Below are 16,220 nucleotides of genomic sequence, written 5' to 3' on the forward strand. Positions count from 1 at the left end.
ACTGACTAAAATGTCTTTCAATGTGACACTCAACACATCGACTGACAATGATGTCATTAATATTATTTGACTCGTTATGGCGAGGATCATTTGACACTGGTTACACGTATCACAGTCCCCAAGGAACAACCCAGCACTACACCATGTAGAATCTGCTTAAATTCTACATGAACTACATTCATAGAGTGTCTGCTATTCAGAATACACGGCGGAACAGGAGGTCGTGTGCGTCGGAGTGGTTTAAAGTAGGTAGAAGCCCCAGGAGGATGAAGAGTCAGGTAGACTAAAACTGCCAATGATGCCAGTTGCCCAGGGAAATGAATTAAGAATTCGAAAACATGGAGATATTGTACCGCACCTCCCCTGAGCCAAGTTTGAATAATGTATTGAATACTTGTAAAAGGTGATATTGACTCGTTCAACAGATCAAATAAAATGATAACACCGGTTCTCGGTAAATAGGAAACACATACTCAGACACGAGTATTCCACGCTACGGTATGGATGTAGGATCGCTGCTACTATTGCTGGTGTTGAGCACGGCCGTGGGGGTCAAGGTGTACATGTTTAAAGAACAGCTACAGTGTAGGGACACCGTGTCAGACTACCGACGTCTTCATGTTTGGAAAGGCCTGGAAATATTACATTGTTTGAGAACATGCTTAGATGGTCAGTTCTGTTTGTCTGCGTACTTTGAACGTGAGAATGTGACGTGTATTACGAATGGATTTGCACTTCCTGATGGAGAAAGCACTGATGACACGACGTATGCCCCTGGATTCAGTCTATTCACGCTGACAGGCAAAGGTATAGTTCTCTACTTTTACTAAAATACTAATGAAAATGTCTCCGTACATCGTCAGTACGTCACAGGTGTGTATACACTACGTTCGTCCATCACCCGTCAGTGAACTGGGAGGCAAATGAAGCTGATTTTATCACATGCTTCATTTTCAGTTGAAAATGTCTTAAATTTGCGATATAATATATAAAAAAAAATAAACTGTACTGACACTAAATCAGGACTTAAAATAATAGTACTACGTGTTTTTATTTTATATAATAACATTTGATTAAAACTTTTCATAATTAGATTATTTGGCATAATGCACAACTTCTGATTGGTATCTAAGACCTTTTCAAATTTGAAAATCAATCAATTTACTTTTTAGGGACAAATTTACATTTACATTTCAAACATGGTAGGGGTCATGTGATTGCAAATTCATTTCTCACCCCAGTCTTCATTAAACCAATTTATTTTTGCATTAAATAACCCAGGGCTTGGCTTGAGATGTTGCCTAAAAATAGCACCTGCGCAGCATGGCGACCGTATGCATTCACTGAGGAACGTAGTTTATACAAGTCCGTAAAGTATTTCAATTTTACGCCTCTCTATACCACACCCGAACAATTTATTTAGTTCTTCCCCCTTCCCTTCCCCCCATAACATATAATACCTTATATACTGAACCCCAAGAGAAATGTCACTCCAAGTAACATTGCATGAAAAGTAGTCATTTAAATATCTGGTTAATTTTTGTCAAAGTTTCTCGAATTTAACATTACTTTGTCCGGAAAAATTAAATTTGGTGATAAAAAAACAAAGCAGGTGTCAATAAAACCGATCGCGCAAACGCATCAAGGCAACGGCCAGGGTAACCCGATGCACGTGAGTTCAGTGCAAATTGAAATGCACATGCGTTCCCCCATTTCATGCCCTATAAAAATCAACCCAGATCGGATAACATTCATTCGTTGTTGAATTGCTACCACATGCCAAGATTGACAAGAAATCAGCGACACCAAGGACGATTGCAAGCTGGACAAACCGCTTGGCAAGTAGCCAATACATTTCAAGTCCACGTAAGGACCATTTACAGGCTCAAGCAACGGTGGGGCGGTCGGGTAGCCTAGTGGTTAAAGCGTTCGCTCGTCACGCCAAAGACCCGGGTTCGATTCCCGACATGGGTACAACGTGTGAAGCCCATTTCCTGTGTCCCCCGCCGTGATATTGCTGGAATATTGCTAAAAGCGGCGTAAAACCATACTCACTCACTCACTCAAGCAACGGTACCAGACCACCAACACTACAGATGACTGACTGAGTAGTTGAAGACCAAGGGTCACCACCCAACGTCAGGATCGTCAGATTGTGCGACAGCATCTTCAGGATCACTTTGTTACTGCTGCAGAAACTGCTCGACAGACCATGGGGACACATCAGCGACACATTAGTGCGGACACCGTGCGTCGACGATTGACGAGCAGACACTTCCACTGTCACAGGCCACCCCTAGGACCCATTCTGACACCACGTCATCGCCGGGACCGTCTTCAGTGGGCAACACAGCACCAGCATTGGCGCCACCAGCAGTGGAGAAGAGTCCTCTTCTCAGACGAGAGCCGTCACGATCACTGAGTTTCAGCATGATAACACCCGTGCCCACACTGCGAGAGCAACAAGAGACTTCCTCCAGCAGAATGGCATCAGACCCATGTAGTGTGGCCTGTCCTCAGTCCCGATTTAAATCCCATTGAGCACCTGTAGGACGAGATTCAAAGACGGCTGAATGACGTCCGACCAAGGCCGACAACTGCAGCTGAACTGCGTCAGGCGTTCCTCGGAGTGTGAGCTCAAGTACCTGTGGCCTTCTTCAAACGCCTCATCCATTTCATGTATCGACGTTGCACGGCAGTCATCAATGCACACAAGACACACAAGACACACAAGATACTGACTTTCTCATTTTCTCAGAGACTATTATTGTGTTTCACTTTCAGAACATTTGACACTTTAATTTGAACCTTGATGATCAGTTTTGCCAAGTTTCATCTTTTAATATGTCTCAAAGTATGTTTACAGTGTTTGGACAAATGAGGTTTCCCATATATCTATCCATGGTGACGTGTCGTTTGCGGTTCAGTATATAAAACCTTATATACCGTCGTCCGATTCCTTCTACTGCAAAGTTCTTCTCGTAAGAAACCATCGAACCAGTGGTGCTCGTTCCCACAAAAGATGCCACCGGATTGTTTTCACGATTATTTATGTCCCGTACTCAATTCTTGGTTATATAGGGAAAGGTTGTGGTAGGGCTTATTCCCTATTTTGACTTGCACCACATGTTCCGTGATCAACTGACTTGTCAATGTGTTTGTTATGGTCGCCAACGGTGGAACAGGATAAGCTCACCATTCGTGAACACCTGGTATCACTATTCGATAGTGATTCATAAACACATGATTATGATATAGTCGGAATCGTTCAATGCAGATAATTCTTATGAATATAGAAGGGGTTTTCCTCGTTTTTATTAATATATATGATCAGTTCACTGCGCTATTTCAAATTTTGTTTGGATACGAGGTTTGAACTTGTCAATGCTCTTGATTTTCTCAAAATGCATTTCAATCAACTTTGGTAATTACTTTGATTCTCCTCTGATCTGAGACTGTTGAATGATGAATCGGAACCTTAACATGAATGTTTCTCCTGATGACGACATCATGATTTGTTACAAACATCGCGATTTTCTTGTCAGTTCTATTTGTTTAAAAATATTTGAAGAATGTTTCACAAAATGATTTTACATCTTATTCGAACTATTCTCGTAAGGCTAAAAGTGCTTGTTCAAGGCATCATTGTCATCATTTAACTTCGGCGCCAGTTTTGCCAAAAATGTGTTGTTGTATTAAAAGAAATACATGTTAAAATCTATTTAACTCTAAGTTTGAAGTATAATAAATGCAAGAGAACGAAGCTTTGCTTCAATGCTTCAAAGAACTTCTTACGAAGAACGTGAAAGAACTGTTCGAGCAAGGCCAAGCTCAAAGTCAAGGTCAAGGTAACAGAGCTTATTAAGGTGTGGATGTTCCTGTTTTGAAATAGGTATTGACGTATTTATCACACACGTTTGTAACGCCTATATGATGAGGGTCTTGCTTTGAAATATTTTTGGTGAGAATAGGTAAAACGTCCGGGTCTAAATGCAAAGGGGGTGTTTTCCGTTTTAGTAGTTGTGTAAACACTTTCTTAATACCTGATTTTTTTCCCCTAAGATACAGCTGTGTAAAGACATTTGTGTTTAAATGTTTAATTGTAGATCAACATTGACAGTCTTTTTGTTTTGTTTGTCAAACGATTGGTAAAAAATATTTAGATATCTTATATCACTTAAGAAGACATATCGGAATTTACTAAGGACATTTAAGTGTTGTATAGTGAAATAATTTGATACAATATGATATGTTAATTCATTGATGTTTATTTGGAAACAATAAAAATTTACTTACTTTTGTCATACACACATCACCTGTTTAGTGGCTGTCTCTTTTGACATTTTAACCTGATCCCTCCATGGCAGACTGCGGTGTCGTATGGGGCACTGTTATGGTGACGGTAATATAAGTCAGGGAATACCATAGACAATGTCTAGTTCAAAACAAAGACACTTGAAAGACAATGTAAAACTGGCTTCATCTAAAATTGATTCATCCTTGCCACGTAAAATGTATAATGTATATGTTACTTTTATGTTTGTTTCTTTGTTATTTTTAAAGAAATATGTGTTTGCACGAATGTTACATTCTCTTGTATCGTGAGATGATGTACCCGAGTACCGTACTACCACAAGGAGATATATATATATATATTTTAGCATGCATTGACATCCCTTTATTGTATTTTATACTGCAATCGTGCAGGTGGGTAGCTTCGATCAGATAAGATCCCAAGTGTATCAAACTGCATTTAACATTCATGATGATATGACGTAAAAGCCGTGGTCGATGAAAGTGACAAAGGGGATGCGATGAGCGCCTCTTCTGTTGTCGATTTCCTACACCCAATGGACAATTGCAAAAGGTTAACCAATACTACCAGCGATGGTGATTTTCGCTTCGGGTTTTATTTTGAGCTCACCTGACTGAAAGTCATGTCATGGCACGTTGTCCATCGTTAGGTTGTACATTTTGACATTTCCTCTGTTACTAAAAGGCCAATGAAGCTGACACTTGCTACGAATGATCCCAACTATGGTGTCTCTAAAATGCCGCTCACAGAATTCAGATCCGACCTTTTACAAGGGAATGCCATGTTTGCTTAGTACAAAACCATTTCTACATACATATTTTTTTTATTTCTACACACAGAAAGTATGTGTCATGCTGCATAAGATATCACACCTATGTTGTTGCATAATACTTTGACCAAGCACGACTTTACATATTGACATGGACCCGTTTTTCTAGTGTTACTGCAGGTTCAACATTTCTAAACTACATCTTTTATGAATGACTCCAGCTAAGGTGTCTCTTAACTTTGCACACAAAATTCCAATCCATTAAATAATTACATTATGTCTTCATAATTGACTTTGTTTAAATGATAATTCCTTTTTAACAGCCTGGGTTATAACCACTTCAAAGGGTTAGACAAAGTCAGGGTCACTTTTTTATGAGTCGCTATAAAACCACTTACACAGAAGGTGTAGATTGACAGTATTTAGGAAAAGGTGAGATACTTTGGAGTGACCTGTAAATTTTGCTAATTATGTCATTCTGCAGTGGTCAACTACCCATCCACATGTTCTGAAGTTAAGGATCAGCTGAACGTGACCTCCGACGGGGAGTATTGGCTGTACCCTAGGTCCTCCACCATGTACAACAACAGAGCCAGAGTCTACTGCCGCGGCATGAACACCACCACCCCGACCGAGTACGTGTCCCTAGCCACTGTCAATGTCGGTGTATACCCACGCAAACAGAACCGATGGTGCAGAGGGGAAAGCAATAGTGTTACAGGAGCAGGGAGACCTGGAATAACACGATTCTACAAAATCCGCATACGGCCAGAGGTAAGCTATGTTCACAGTGCTTTTTATGCATGTTGTTCACAGTCGAAGGTATCTGAACGTCAGGGCAACGATCGAATGGTCATCATGACTGGCCTGGCTGATATTGTTATTTATCATATAATGAGTAGGTTTCTTGGCAGGATAAAACCAACGGATAAAAACGATATCCGTGGAGGTCATATGCAGAAAGAGATGCAAATATCAAAGTTCAAGTAGGGACTACTTTCAGTGTTTATAAACAACCATGGCGTCGACCTTGTCATTCGGCGATCGAGTCATAATTAACCATTGGTAAACTTGAGAAACTACTGGGATAATAGCTCGCATTATCAAACGAATAGCCTAATATACCGCATAACAGTGTCTAACTGACGTAGCTAAAGCATCTTACAAGTTTGGGCACCTTGGCGGTAATTAGCACTGATAGATGTAAGGATTGACATAGCGAGGGGCAAATTGAAGCCAGCTAGGCAATTTGCCACGACAAAGATCCAAGCAATAAGTCCCAAGTACTTGTCAGATAGGTTCCCTGGTCACGGTTCATGGCTGGCTGGTGTCTCCTGATGTCAATGGCTTCTTGTAGTTTCCTTTGTCGCAAGTTGTTGTTGGTAGACAGGACTTTGGTGGCTTTCCACATGATGTTACAGTTTATGTTCTTCAGGATGTGTTCGGAAATAGAGGATTTCTGGTCGAGTTTGCTAACAGAGGTTCGAGGTTTTTTGAGTCTTGTGTTGAGGGGTCTAATGATTTCTCCAATGTTCTGGTTGCCACAGTTGCAGGGTATCTGGTATATACATCCTCTGGCATGAAGTGCCGATGTAAAAACAAAATACTTTGTTCAAAGCGTTAAACGATAATACGGTGATTGATTGCTCATTGTTATCTAACTCTGTGTTTTTTTTATAAAGAACCGTGGACATTACGGAGAGAGTTGTCACGTGGGCTTTCTCAGCTGACCTTTGAGACTTGACACCTCTGTGAAACAACTGAAACAAACTAAGCGATCAGTTGAGAAACGAACACGGGTTATAATATCCCGAAACGCTATATATATTTTAAAATATTTGATTGTAACAGAGACACGAGACGTCGAATAAGTTTATTTGTACAGCTGCAGACGTATGTGGTATTGTTCCTTTATGTGGATATTCACGGATACATTCCTCGAATTTATACATATCAATTTGGTAGATTGCAATTATGATATTTGCATTTTGTTTTCATTCATTTGCTGTAGCATTGAACAGAGTCTTTCTTGTTCCTCTCCGTCCTTGTTGGGAACTTCTTCGATACGATACGCTATAGACGTTGTTTTCACAAGTATTTTCATTTGTAAGCGTGTATATGTAACAGTCAATGTGTAAAATGTGATTCACTCAGGCAATTTATAAAATGTCTAAATATTTCAATCTTTTTACAAATTGACTGAAAAATCTGTCCATTTATTTCACAGATTGACTAAAAATGATTAAGACAGTAAAAAGCATTCCAATAGATTAATTATGCTCAGATGAGAAGCCAAACAATATAGAAATGTACTTTTAACCCAACATTCTCCGTCACTTGTTGATGATATTAGACATAAAAATGTTTGGAATTCGTTGTCATAGTAATAAAGATGGATAATATGTCCAGAATGCATCTGTTGTTATGAAATGTTATAACCTTAGATTACGAGGGCGAAAAATTAATGTAGATACACGAGAGGTGGGGACACTAGGTGTGTAACACAATTCATGCGGGTTGAAATTAGGTTAATTAGATTCTAAATAATCTCAACACATGCATATAAACAATAAGCAAATATAACAAGTCCATGGGAAATACTTTGTTGTACGTTTCTTCATCACTTTGACATAATATATTATAACAGAGTAAGAGAAGGTTTGGGACAAGTTCTAAAATAAACTGCTGTTTACTGAACGGATATTTTTTTATAACAAAAACATTGACTATTAAACCCGAAATCGAGATGAAGGGAAACACCCACTAAGGGTAAACACCCACTAAAGGTAAACACCCACTAAAGGTAAACACCCACTACAGGTAAACACCCACTAAAGGTAAACACCCACTTAAGGTAAACACTCACTAAAGGTAAACACCCACTTAAGGTAAACACCCATTAAAGGTAAACACCCACTTAAGGGAAACACCCACTAAGGGTAAACACCCACTAAAGGTAAACACCCACTTAAGGTAAACACCCACTAAAGGTAAACACCCACTAAAGGTAAACACCCACTTAAGGTAAACACTCACTAAAGGTAAACACCCACTTAAGGTAAACACCCATTAAAGGTAAACACCCACTTAAGGGAAACACCCACTAAGGGTAAACACCCACTAAAGGTAAACACCCACTAAAGGTAAACACTAAAGGTGTCATTTGATTGCGCCACCATGGCAACAAATGATGTCACAATGGCCTGCAGTCACTCACTCTGGAATTAGAATTTCTTATCAAGTTAAGTTATTATTTATAACCGTTGTCAGATATCAGGTGACATAAGGTACATTTAACATCATCTCTGTACAAGGATGTTAACATACTACTACTTTTCGTAGCCAGTACATTATTTTCCCCAGACAATGACAGTGGTTCTAGACGACTTCACCTTCGCAACTTGGGAAGAAAACCGTCATGGTTACGCAGAAGCCATGGATTGCTACAACAACTACTACGGTTCAGCTCCTTGTGGGCCCGTCGGGACGTTCAGAGTGGATACGCGAGGGACTGGCCTGGTCGTCGACCTCAATGTGAGCTTAAATCTAGCAATTTACCTATTGTCATGAGCCCTGGTTATTCCAGAACAGAATAGTCCCCAATACCTAATTGTAATCTTTGAGATATACAACCAAGCATGCCCGTGAAGATTCCGGGGTAGAATAGGTCTTCAGAAACCCATGCTTGCCGTAAAAGGTGACTTTGCTCGTCGTAAAAGGCGACTAACGGGATCGGGTGGCCAGGCTCGCTGACTTGGTTGATGCATGTCATCGTTCCCAATTGCGTGGACCGATGCTCATGACATTAATCACTGGATTGTCTGGTCCAGACTTGATTATTTATTTACAGACCGCCGCCATGAGCTGTAATGTTGCTGAGTGCGGCGTTAAACAACAAACCAACCAACCAACCAACAACCAAGCATGCCCTTTCTATAACGATGTCAAAGAGTGTCATACGACTGTTTGATCAGGTTTACAAAATCAAGGCCTTACTAAAGCTTGCAAAACGGTTTATGGTAGACATGTGGTGGACATTTCCAAATTTGATGCGTCAGTGACTCACAGCACTTGAACTACTTATACCCCAGGCAAAATGGAAAGGGTTCGACTGGCGTCCATACACCAGTGTGACACGCTCGGAAGGGGGCGCTGTGATCGACCTACTGTGTGGAGGATGGTGTGGAGGCTGTGTACCGGCCCAGGGTCTCCGTCTCTACTACAACCACAACGACCGTGAGTACTCCATAACCAGGTCGGGTGTAACTTAAACAGCAGCATGTGTCATGAGTAGTGTGTTGGTTAATACCCGTGGTTATACTGTCCGTGGCACGAGTTGTTTATCGTGGTGCTGTTTATTATCAATGGTTGTACTGTATGTGGCACGAGTTGTTTATCGTGGTGCTGTTTATTATCAATGGTTATACTGTAAGTGGCTCGAACTGTTTATCATGGTGCTCTTTCTTATCAATAGCTGTGCTTTAAATATTTAAACGTCTACGTTTTCTGTTCTACTGCTTCATTTCAGTACGGTGTCATGTTCTGATAAACATGTTACATGATGCTATAGTTCAGCTGATTTAACACAAATTCTGTCCAAACTTGTAACGGTGTAAAGGTAGTTGTGATGAAATACATTAGTCATTTGCCAAAGCAAAACAAAATTAAGCCCTTCCTAAACTATAAACTCGATAGTGCATACACTGAATTCTAAAATGTGTCACAATGTGTACGTTTCTGTCATCTGAATCAAAGTAATATGTTTGTTTGTTGTTTAACGCCACACTCAGCATAATGACGGCGGTCTGTAAATAATCGAGTCTGGACGAAATTTGGATACGATGACATGCATCAAGCAAGTCAGCGAGCCTGACCACCCGATTCCGTTTGTTGCCTCTTACGACAAACATAGTCACCTTTTATCGCAAGCATGGGTTACAGAAGACCTATGGGTTCAAAGTAATATGTACATGGTACAGAATTTCAGTTAACACTCAGCCATGTCCCAGTTACCTAAGGCATCGCAATTCGCTTTGCACAGTTCTCCCCTTAAGCACGCCAGTAACCTATGGTTTTAGGTTCGAATTCCGGTTCGCCACGATTGTGCTTCTGGGTTTGTCAGCGCCATACTCGTGCTCATTGGTTTCAGCAAAGAAGTAAACGTCTAAGACCTGCATCACATTGGGTTCTCCCACATTTAGCTGACACGCCACGATAAAACTGGAATACTGTTAAATGCAGCGAAAAGCCCGACTCACTATGGTTTTCAAAATTCCATGGAATCCCAATTAGGTTTGGTCTTGGAAATAATCCATATACTGAACAACAAACGTTCCTGTGACACTGAATAAGATTTAATGCAAAGTTATGTTTTTTTACCAAATCTGAAACAATTTCGGTTTGCAACAGATACAAGACTCCTGTAAGTGTTCAAATGGTTTAATGTGCCATACTGACTTCAGAAAATGCGTGATTTCATAAAAAAAACATGAACATGCCAAAATGTCAATTTACAAATCAATAGCGTGTGTGTACACCTCTGGTTGCGATGTAAGCAACACATCTTCGTCTCATGGAATGGACCAGGCGCCGCACAAAGTCCTGTGGGAAATCTGACCATATCTGCTGGAGCATGTTTCGAAGTTCCTGGAGTGTCTGTGGAACACGTGATTGACGTCGAATTCGCCGATACATCTCACCCCACATGTGCTCGATTGGTGAGAGATCAGGGGAGTGAGCCGGCCAGGGGATAACATTCACGTTGTTTTGTTGAAGAGAATCCTGAACAAGTCGAGCAATATGAGGCCGGGCGTTGTCATGTTGAAAGGTAATGCCTGGGCCATGACGACGCAAAAACGGTTGAACAACATGGCCGATGATCTCGTCGCAGTAGAGCTGTCCATTGAGATTTCCTTCTACCACTATCAAACTGGTCCTCTGTCTTGCTGTAATCCCACTCCATACCATAACGCTGCCGCCCCCGAACCGATCTTCTTTCATGACACAATGATTGACATAACGTTCACCTCGACGTCGGTACACTCGAATCCGTACATCGCTGTGGTTGAGGTGAACACGAGACTCGTCAGTGAATAGAACTTGTCCCCACTGTATGGCCGTCCAGCGTAGACGCTGTCTGCATCACTGTATACGTGCTTGGCGGTGGTTTCCTGTCAAAATGGCGACAATCCCTGCACATCTGAGGCGACGACGTACGGTTTGAGAAGATATTCGTCTAAGGCCAGGGATGCTTCTTGCAGTCACTGTTGCTGGCTGGAATCGATTTCGTAGGTGTGTTGTTGGAATCCAGTTGTCTTGTCGATTATTGGTTACGCGTGGCCTGCCACTCCGAGGATGGTCTCTGACTGCATTCGTCTGTTGCCAACGTTGCCCTATACACCAAATGTTGTTTCTTTGGACGTTAAATTGTCTTGCAACATCACGATGACTCGATCCTGCTTCAAGCATATAAATGGCTCGGAGACGCTCATTTTCGGACAGGCGTGGCATTTCGTAATGTTGAATAATTGCGTAATTTTGTTGTTTTTCTGAGTGGTTGTTGTCAGCACGATGCTAAACAATGCATATGGAATCCAGTTAACGCACATGTTTTTATACCCATTCTTGGGTAGTGAAATGCATGGGGCTTGCATAAAGTCATCTTTTGCATGGAATGCATGCTTTTCTGCAGCAGTTGCTTTTTTGTGACTTGATTCCATACATGTACTACAATATTGATAACCAAACTTTACTTGTTTGAAACATACACTAAAATATTGGTCATAGGAACTTTTGTTGTTAAGTATATTATATGTAGTTGCTAATTGAAAGTCAGCTATTAAGATTAATATGGTGAACCTTAACATGAGTCAGTGGAAAAGTTAATTTCTCGTGCATCTATTACATCGCAAATATCTCACTGAATATGTATCATGTTTATTTTCAGTGCTTGTTGACGGAAACGTTGTACCAACGGAATTTGGCATTTACTGAAGATCGGCCGAAATATTGAAGCAGAATGTCATGAATATCATGGATAACAACTTTTTATTGTCTCACCTGATGAACGGACACGAAGTATCCCTGAAATGTTCTGTATATACAAAACAAGTTTTACAAAATGTTCCTTGTCATATTTGTAGAAACCCAGAAATCGGATCGTCCAGAACTAAATTGTGAAATCAGTAAATAACAACACACGAACAATGAATAATTAACAAATTATATTGACACACGCAGGATTTGGTTTACAATCGAAAAGTTTCAATATTGCAGCAGCAGCAACAATATCAGGCCTATGACACACGTCAGTTGAGTCTCGAATGTCGAGAAAGTGTCACATCTGAAAGTCTTGAATGAGGCACATGCTCTATCCTTAAATCCAGGAAACATTTTCGATGGAAGGCTGAAAGGTTGCTTGAGAAGCAGATAAGTCGCAGGATATCGTTGAAGGCCTCGAATATTACATACACGAAGGCAATGTCCGCTTTCTAGAAACTCTAAACTAAACTCTAAGCGAGAGCAATGTAGTCTAACCCAGTGTCAATATACAAAGGCGGACAACTCTCAAATGGTGTGGTTGTCGCATACCGTCAATAAAACAATCTAGTGGACTCTTTACTGCATTTGACACTTTCTCTCTGAGCAATATTCCAGCTATATGATGACAGTCCGTAAATAATCGATTCTGGACCAGACAGTTCAGTGATTGATGTCGATTGGGATACGGTGCCATGCATCAACCAACTCAGCCAGCTTGACTACGCGATCCCGTTAGTCGCCCCTTAACAACAAGTATAGTCGCCTCGTATGGCAAGTATGGGTTGCTGAAGACCTATTCTAACTCGGATCTTCACGGGGTGACAATCACATTAGCACAATATACTTGACATATAACTTTAAAGAGTCAATCGATATTCATGGTCCAAAAAGGTGAGGTGAGGTGAGGTAAAATTGGGTTTAACGTCGCGTCCAAGATTATTGCACTGATATAGCGACGTGCATGCATGTGTGTGTGTGTGTGTGTGTGTGTGTGTGTGTGTGTGTGTGTGTGTGTCTGCTTGTACTAGTCCTTAGTGATGCCGATTTAAAGTGCTAGCCCACTGAGATACAATGCCGCAGTTTAGCATGAATACCCCACTCAGACACAGTATACTGACTCCGAGCCGACCAGTCCTTGTTTTAGCCCCTTAATGCCGAGCGCCAGACAGGGTAACAACAAGTACCATCTTTAAGCGTCTTTTGGTATGACGCGGCTGGGGATCGAACCCCAGACCTTCCGCTCTCCGGGCGGACGCTCTACCATTAGACCACGGAGGCGGTACTGGTCCAAAAAGAAAGACGTTGAAGACCATAACAGTTTTGAATTTAACCCTTCAGGGTTTATTACAGTTTATATATCGATAATTGAGGGCCATGTTGAAGTATGCAAATGAGACATATTTCCCAAACCGGGATTGCTTGGGACTATTAGTATGTTGTTTTCGGGACCTTATAGAAAATGCATTGTAGTGAAATAAATTCTGTTGCATTTTGTTCCAAGTGAAACCTTATTTTGCCTGGACTAAGAAAGAATATGTCAAGTCAATTGCCTAGAATGATTCTCAATTTCACTTGTCAGTGTCAAAGATGCCAGAGTTACTGTCATTGGATGCAAAAATATTTCCTCCAGAATCCCAGATTGTAGCTCAATTTTCGCAGCTAATCTATACAAAACACAGCAACACTAGTATGAACGTTATATCATCTTTCCAGTTTACTTGTATTGACTGCAGGCTTTTTAAAGCATATCCTCGAGTCGTGTATTATTTCTTGATATTTTGAAACTACAAGACTACATCTTTCAACTCAACGATGCGACATCATCTTTTGTTGGTCGCCCACGCAGGTTGGCATCGAAAGTAACTCAACAGTCGATGTTGAAGCTAAGGCAGCATCTATGCCAAACTACTCCGCTTCTTATTTGTAGACCAGCAATAAAAACAAAAACAAAAACAATCGGGATATTATGCAGAAAATTAGAGATGCCAAGGTAGGCATAAAGTATTTACACTCCACCATCATATAGGTGAAATAAGTTTGTTTGTCAGCAATATTTCAGCTGTATATATGACTGCGGTCTGTAAATAAACCAGACAATCCAGTGATTGACATCACGAGCATCGATCCAAGCAATTGGAATACGTTGACATGCATCAGCCAAGTCATCGGGTCTGACCACCTGACTCGATTATTTACAGACCGCCGTCAAATAGTTTGAACATTGCGGGTAGCGTTAAACAAGAACAACACATTTTCAACCTTGTTTTATTGAATTAAATGTAAATGCTTCAATATGATAAACGCATTGTGAATATACAAATATTGTTTTGCAGCACCAAATCAATTGTTACTTCATTTTTTAGAAACTATTTTATTTATGGATGTCTATTTTAGTTTTATCTTTTGCTTCCCATTAATTTATCTTTGTATTGCTGAACATAATCCTTGTCATGAGAATAAAATACGTCTTGCAGCAGCAACTTTGTATTGTTCTGTTATACAAGATGTGACAAACAGCAACATGTCAAACAGGCGGAAGAGTTAGCAGAATATATAAACTGCCCTTTTGTTGGACAAGAAAGAAAGGAGAAGGCAATACTTCGTTTAATATTATTTTCCCTTTGATGTCATCGGTATACAGTTATCTGTTTAGTGAGGGAGTGAGTGAGTTGGGTTTAACGCCGCTTTTAACAGTATTCCAGTTATATCACGGCGTATCAGCTTAATGTGGGAGGAAAGCCCGAAGTGATGCAGGTGTCAGACGTTTACCACTTCGGTGAAACCCACGAGCACGGGTATGGTGCTGACAAACCTACAAACATAATCGGGACGAATCGGGATTCGAAACCACAATCATAGGTTTCTGGCGTGCCCAAGGGACGCAACTGTGCACAGCGAATCGCGGCGCCTTAGACGACTGGGCCACTCGTGCCCCCAGTTATCTATTTAAATACCATAACTAATGTATACCTTTTACGCAGCACTGTAATTGATAGAGTGCTCCTCCTGCCCATTAACTTTTGCTTAAAGCTATTAGCTGGATATAATTGTCACAGAGAGCTCGTCGGCCTCTGAGGTAAGTGTAAGCCTTTACTGCAATAGTTATGAGGTTATTTTCCTGTGGTCTTCAGGCCAACATTGTAGCTCAGACAGACATCTGGAAATCCCTACATTGTCATGTATAACGTTTTTATTTATGTACAGTCTTGTTATATTTGTATGTGCATACGGGCGTGCCAAATTGGCAAAATAATGTAAATCATCGTTATTTGTATGACGTATATTGATAATTTAGGACGAATATTGTCTTACGACGTGCCTGTTTGGTGTGATGCATTCATCCAAATTGTTGTCGCGGTTTATATGACACTGGTGGCGAGTGTGAGAAGGGAATTCATTTGTGACGTAGTAAGAACACATGATACTTTAATCATTATAAAATAACTAATACTCAAAACACTAGAATATACTCAAGAAATAATATTTTGTTGGTGGACATGATGGCTGTTTTGGAAAAAAACATGTCATGGAAAACAAATGGTACAACTCTTTCTGTGTGTGTTTCGAAGCAATGACTGAATCTATATCCTAGAAAGAAATCCCAGCCCCGTCCTCTAGAATATTAAATTGCCGGTTAGTAATTCATTTGTTCTTCTCCATATATGCATGACATAATGAGTCGTGTAAATAACAGTTAAAATTGTGTTACAGATAGAAGAAAGTATGATGCAGGGACAAGTACTGGTGTATATCTTCATTGGAATGTTAGGATCCCCTTTGAGGTCTGCGAATATAGCTTTTCAAAGGGCACCATTTGGCCCCCAAATGTGTAAAGAACTCTGTATTCACTTGACAGGATGCACTTTTTTTTCTTGTTTTCAACACTTAAACGTCATATAGCTGGAATACTGCTGAGTGCGGCGTAAAACAACAAACCAGCCAACCAATTATGAAGGAAATCAAGGTTATCTTGGAGGCTCCTCGTGACCTTGCTTCTATAACGTTTGTGCAAATACAGAAATCATTGTTTTATATTGACAAGACAAAGTTGTTTCAGTTCGTTATGAATAGTTATAAAATTAATCTTAAGAAGAA

At 40.5% G+C, this 16,220-nt stretch overlaps 1 protein-coding gene across 1 annotated transcript; it reads left to right on the forward strand.

Moving 5' to 3' along the window:
• The first annotated feature begins 487 nt into the window (after positions 1–487).
• Positions 488–13,122, forward strand: LOC124123780 (A disintegrin and metalloproteinase with thrombospondin motifs 9-like). The gene is made up of 5 exons (XM_046486953.2): positions 488–807; positions 5,569–5,858; positions 8,448–8,618; positions 9,176–9,320; positions 12,031–13,122. The coding sequence occupies exons 1-5, from the start codon at positions 501–503 to the stop codon at positions 12,075–12,077; spliced, it is 960 nt and encodes a 319-aa protein (XP_046342909.2). The 5' UTR covers positions 488–500; the 3' UTR covers positions 12,078–13,122.
• The last annotated feature ends 3,098 nt before the right edge of the window (positions 13,123–16,220 follow it).

The sequence above is a fragment of the Haliotis rufescens genome, unplaced genomic scaffold (genome assembly GCF_023055435.1).
Source record: "Haliotis rufescens isolate VD_foot unplaced genomic scaffold, xgHalRufe1.0.p SCAF_29, whole genome shotgun sequence".
Taxonomy (NCBI): domain Eukaryota; kingdom Metazoa; phylum Mollusca; class Gastropoda; order Lepetellida; family Haliotidae; genus Haliotis; species Haliotis rufescens.

Excerpts from the sequence above, each read along its gene's own strand:
- LOC124123780 (XM_046486953.2), top strand. The coding sequence starts at position 501 with ATGGATGTAGGATCGCTGCTACTATTGCTGGTGTTGAGCACGGCCGTG. Across the intron at positions 8,619-9,175 it reads GCCTGGTCGTCGACCTCAAT|GCAAAATGGAAAGGGTTCGA; the intron begins GTGAGCTTAAAT and ends CTTATACCCCAG. Across the intron at positions 9,321-12,030 it reads CTACTACAACCACAACGACC|TGCTTGTTGACGGAAACGTT; the intron begins GTGAGTACTCCA and ends GTTTATTTTCAG.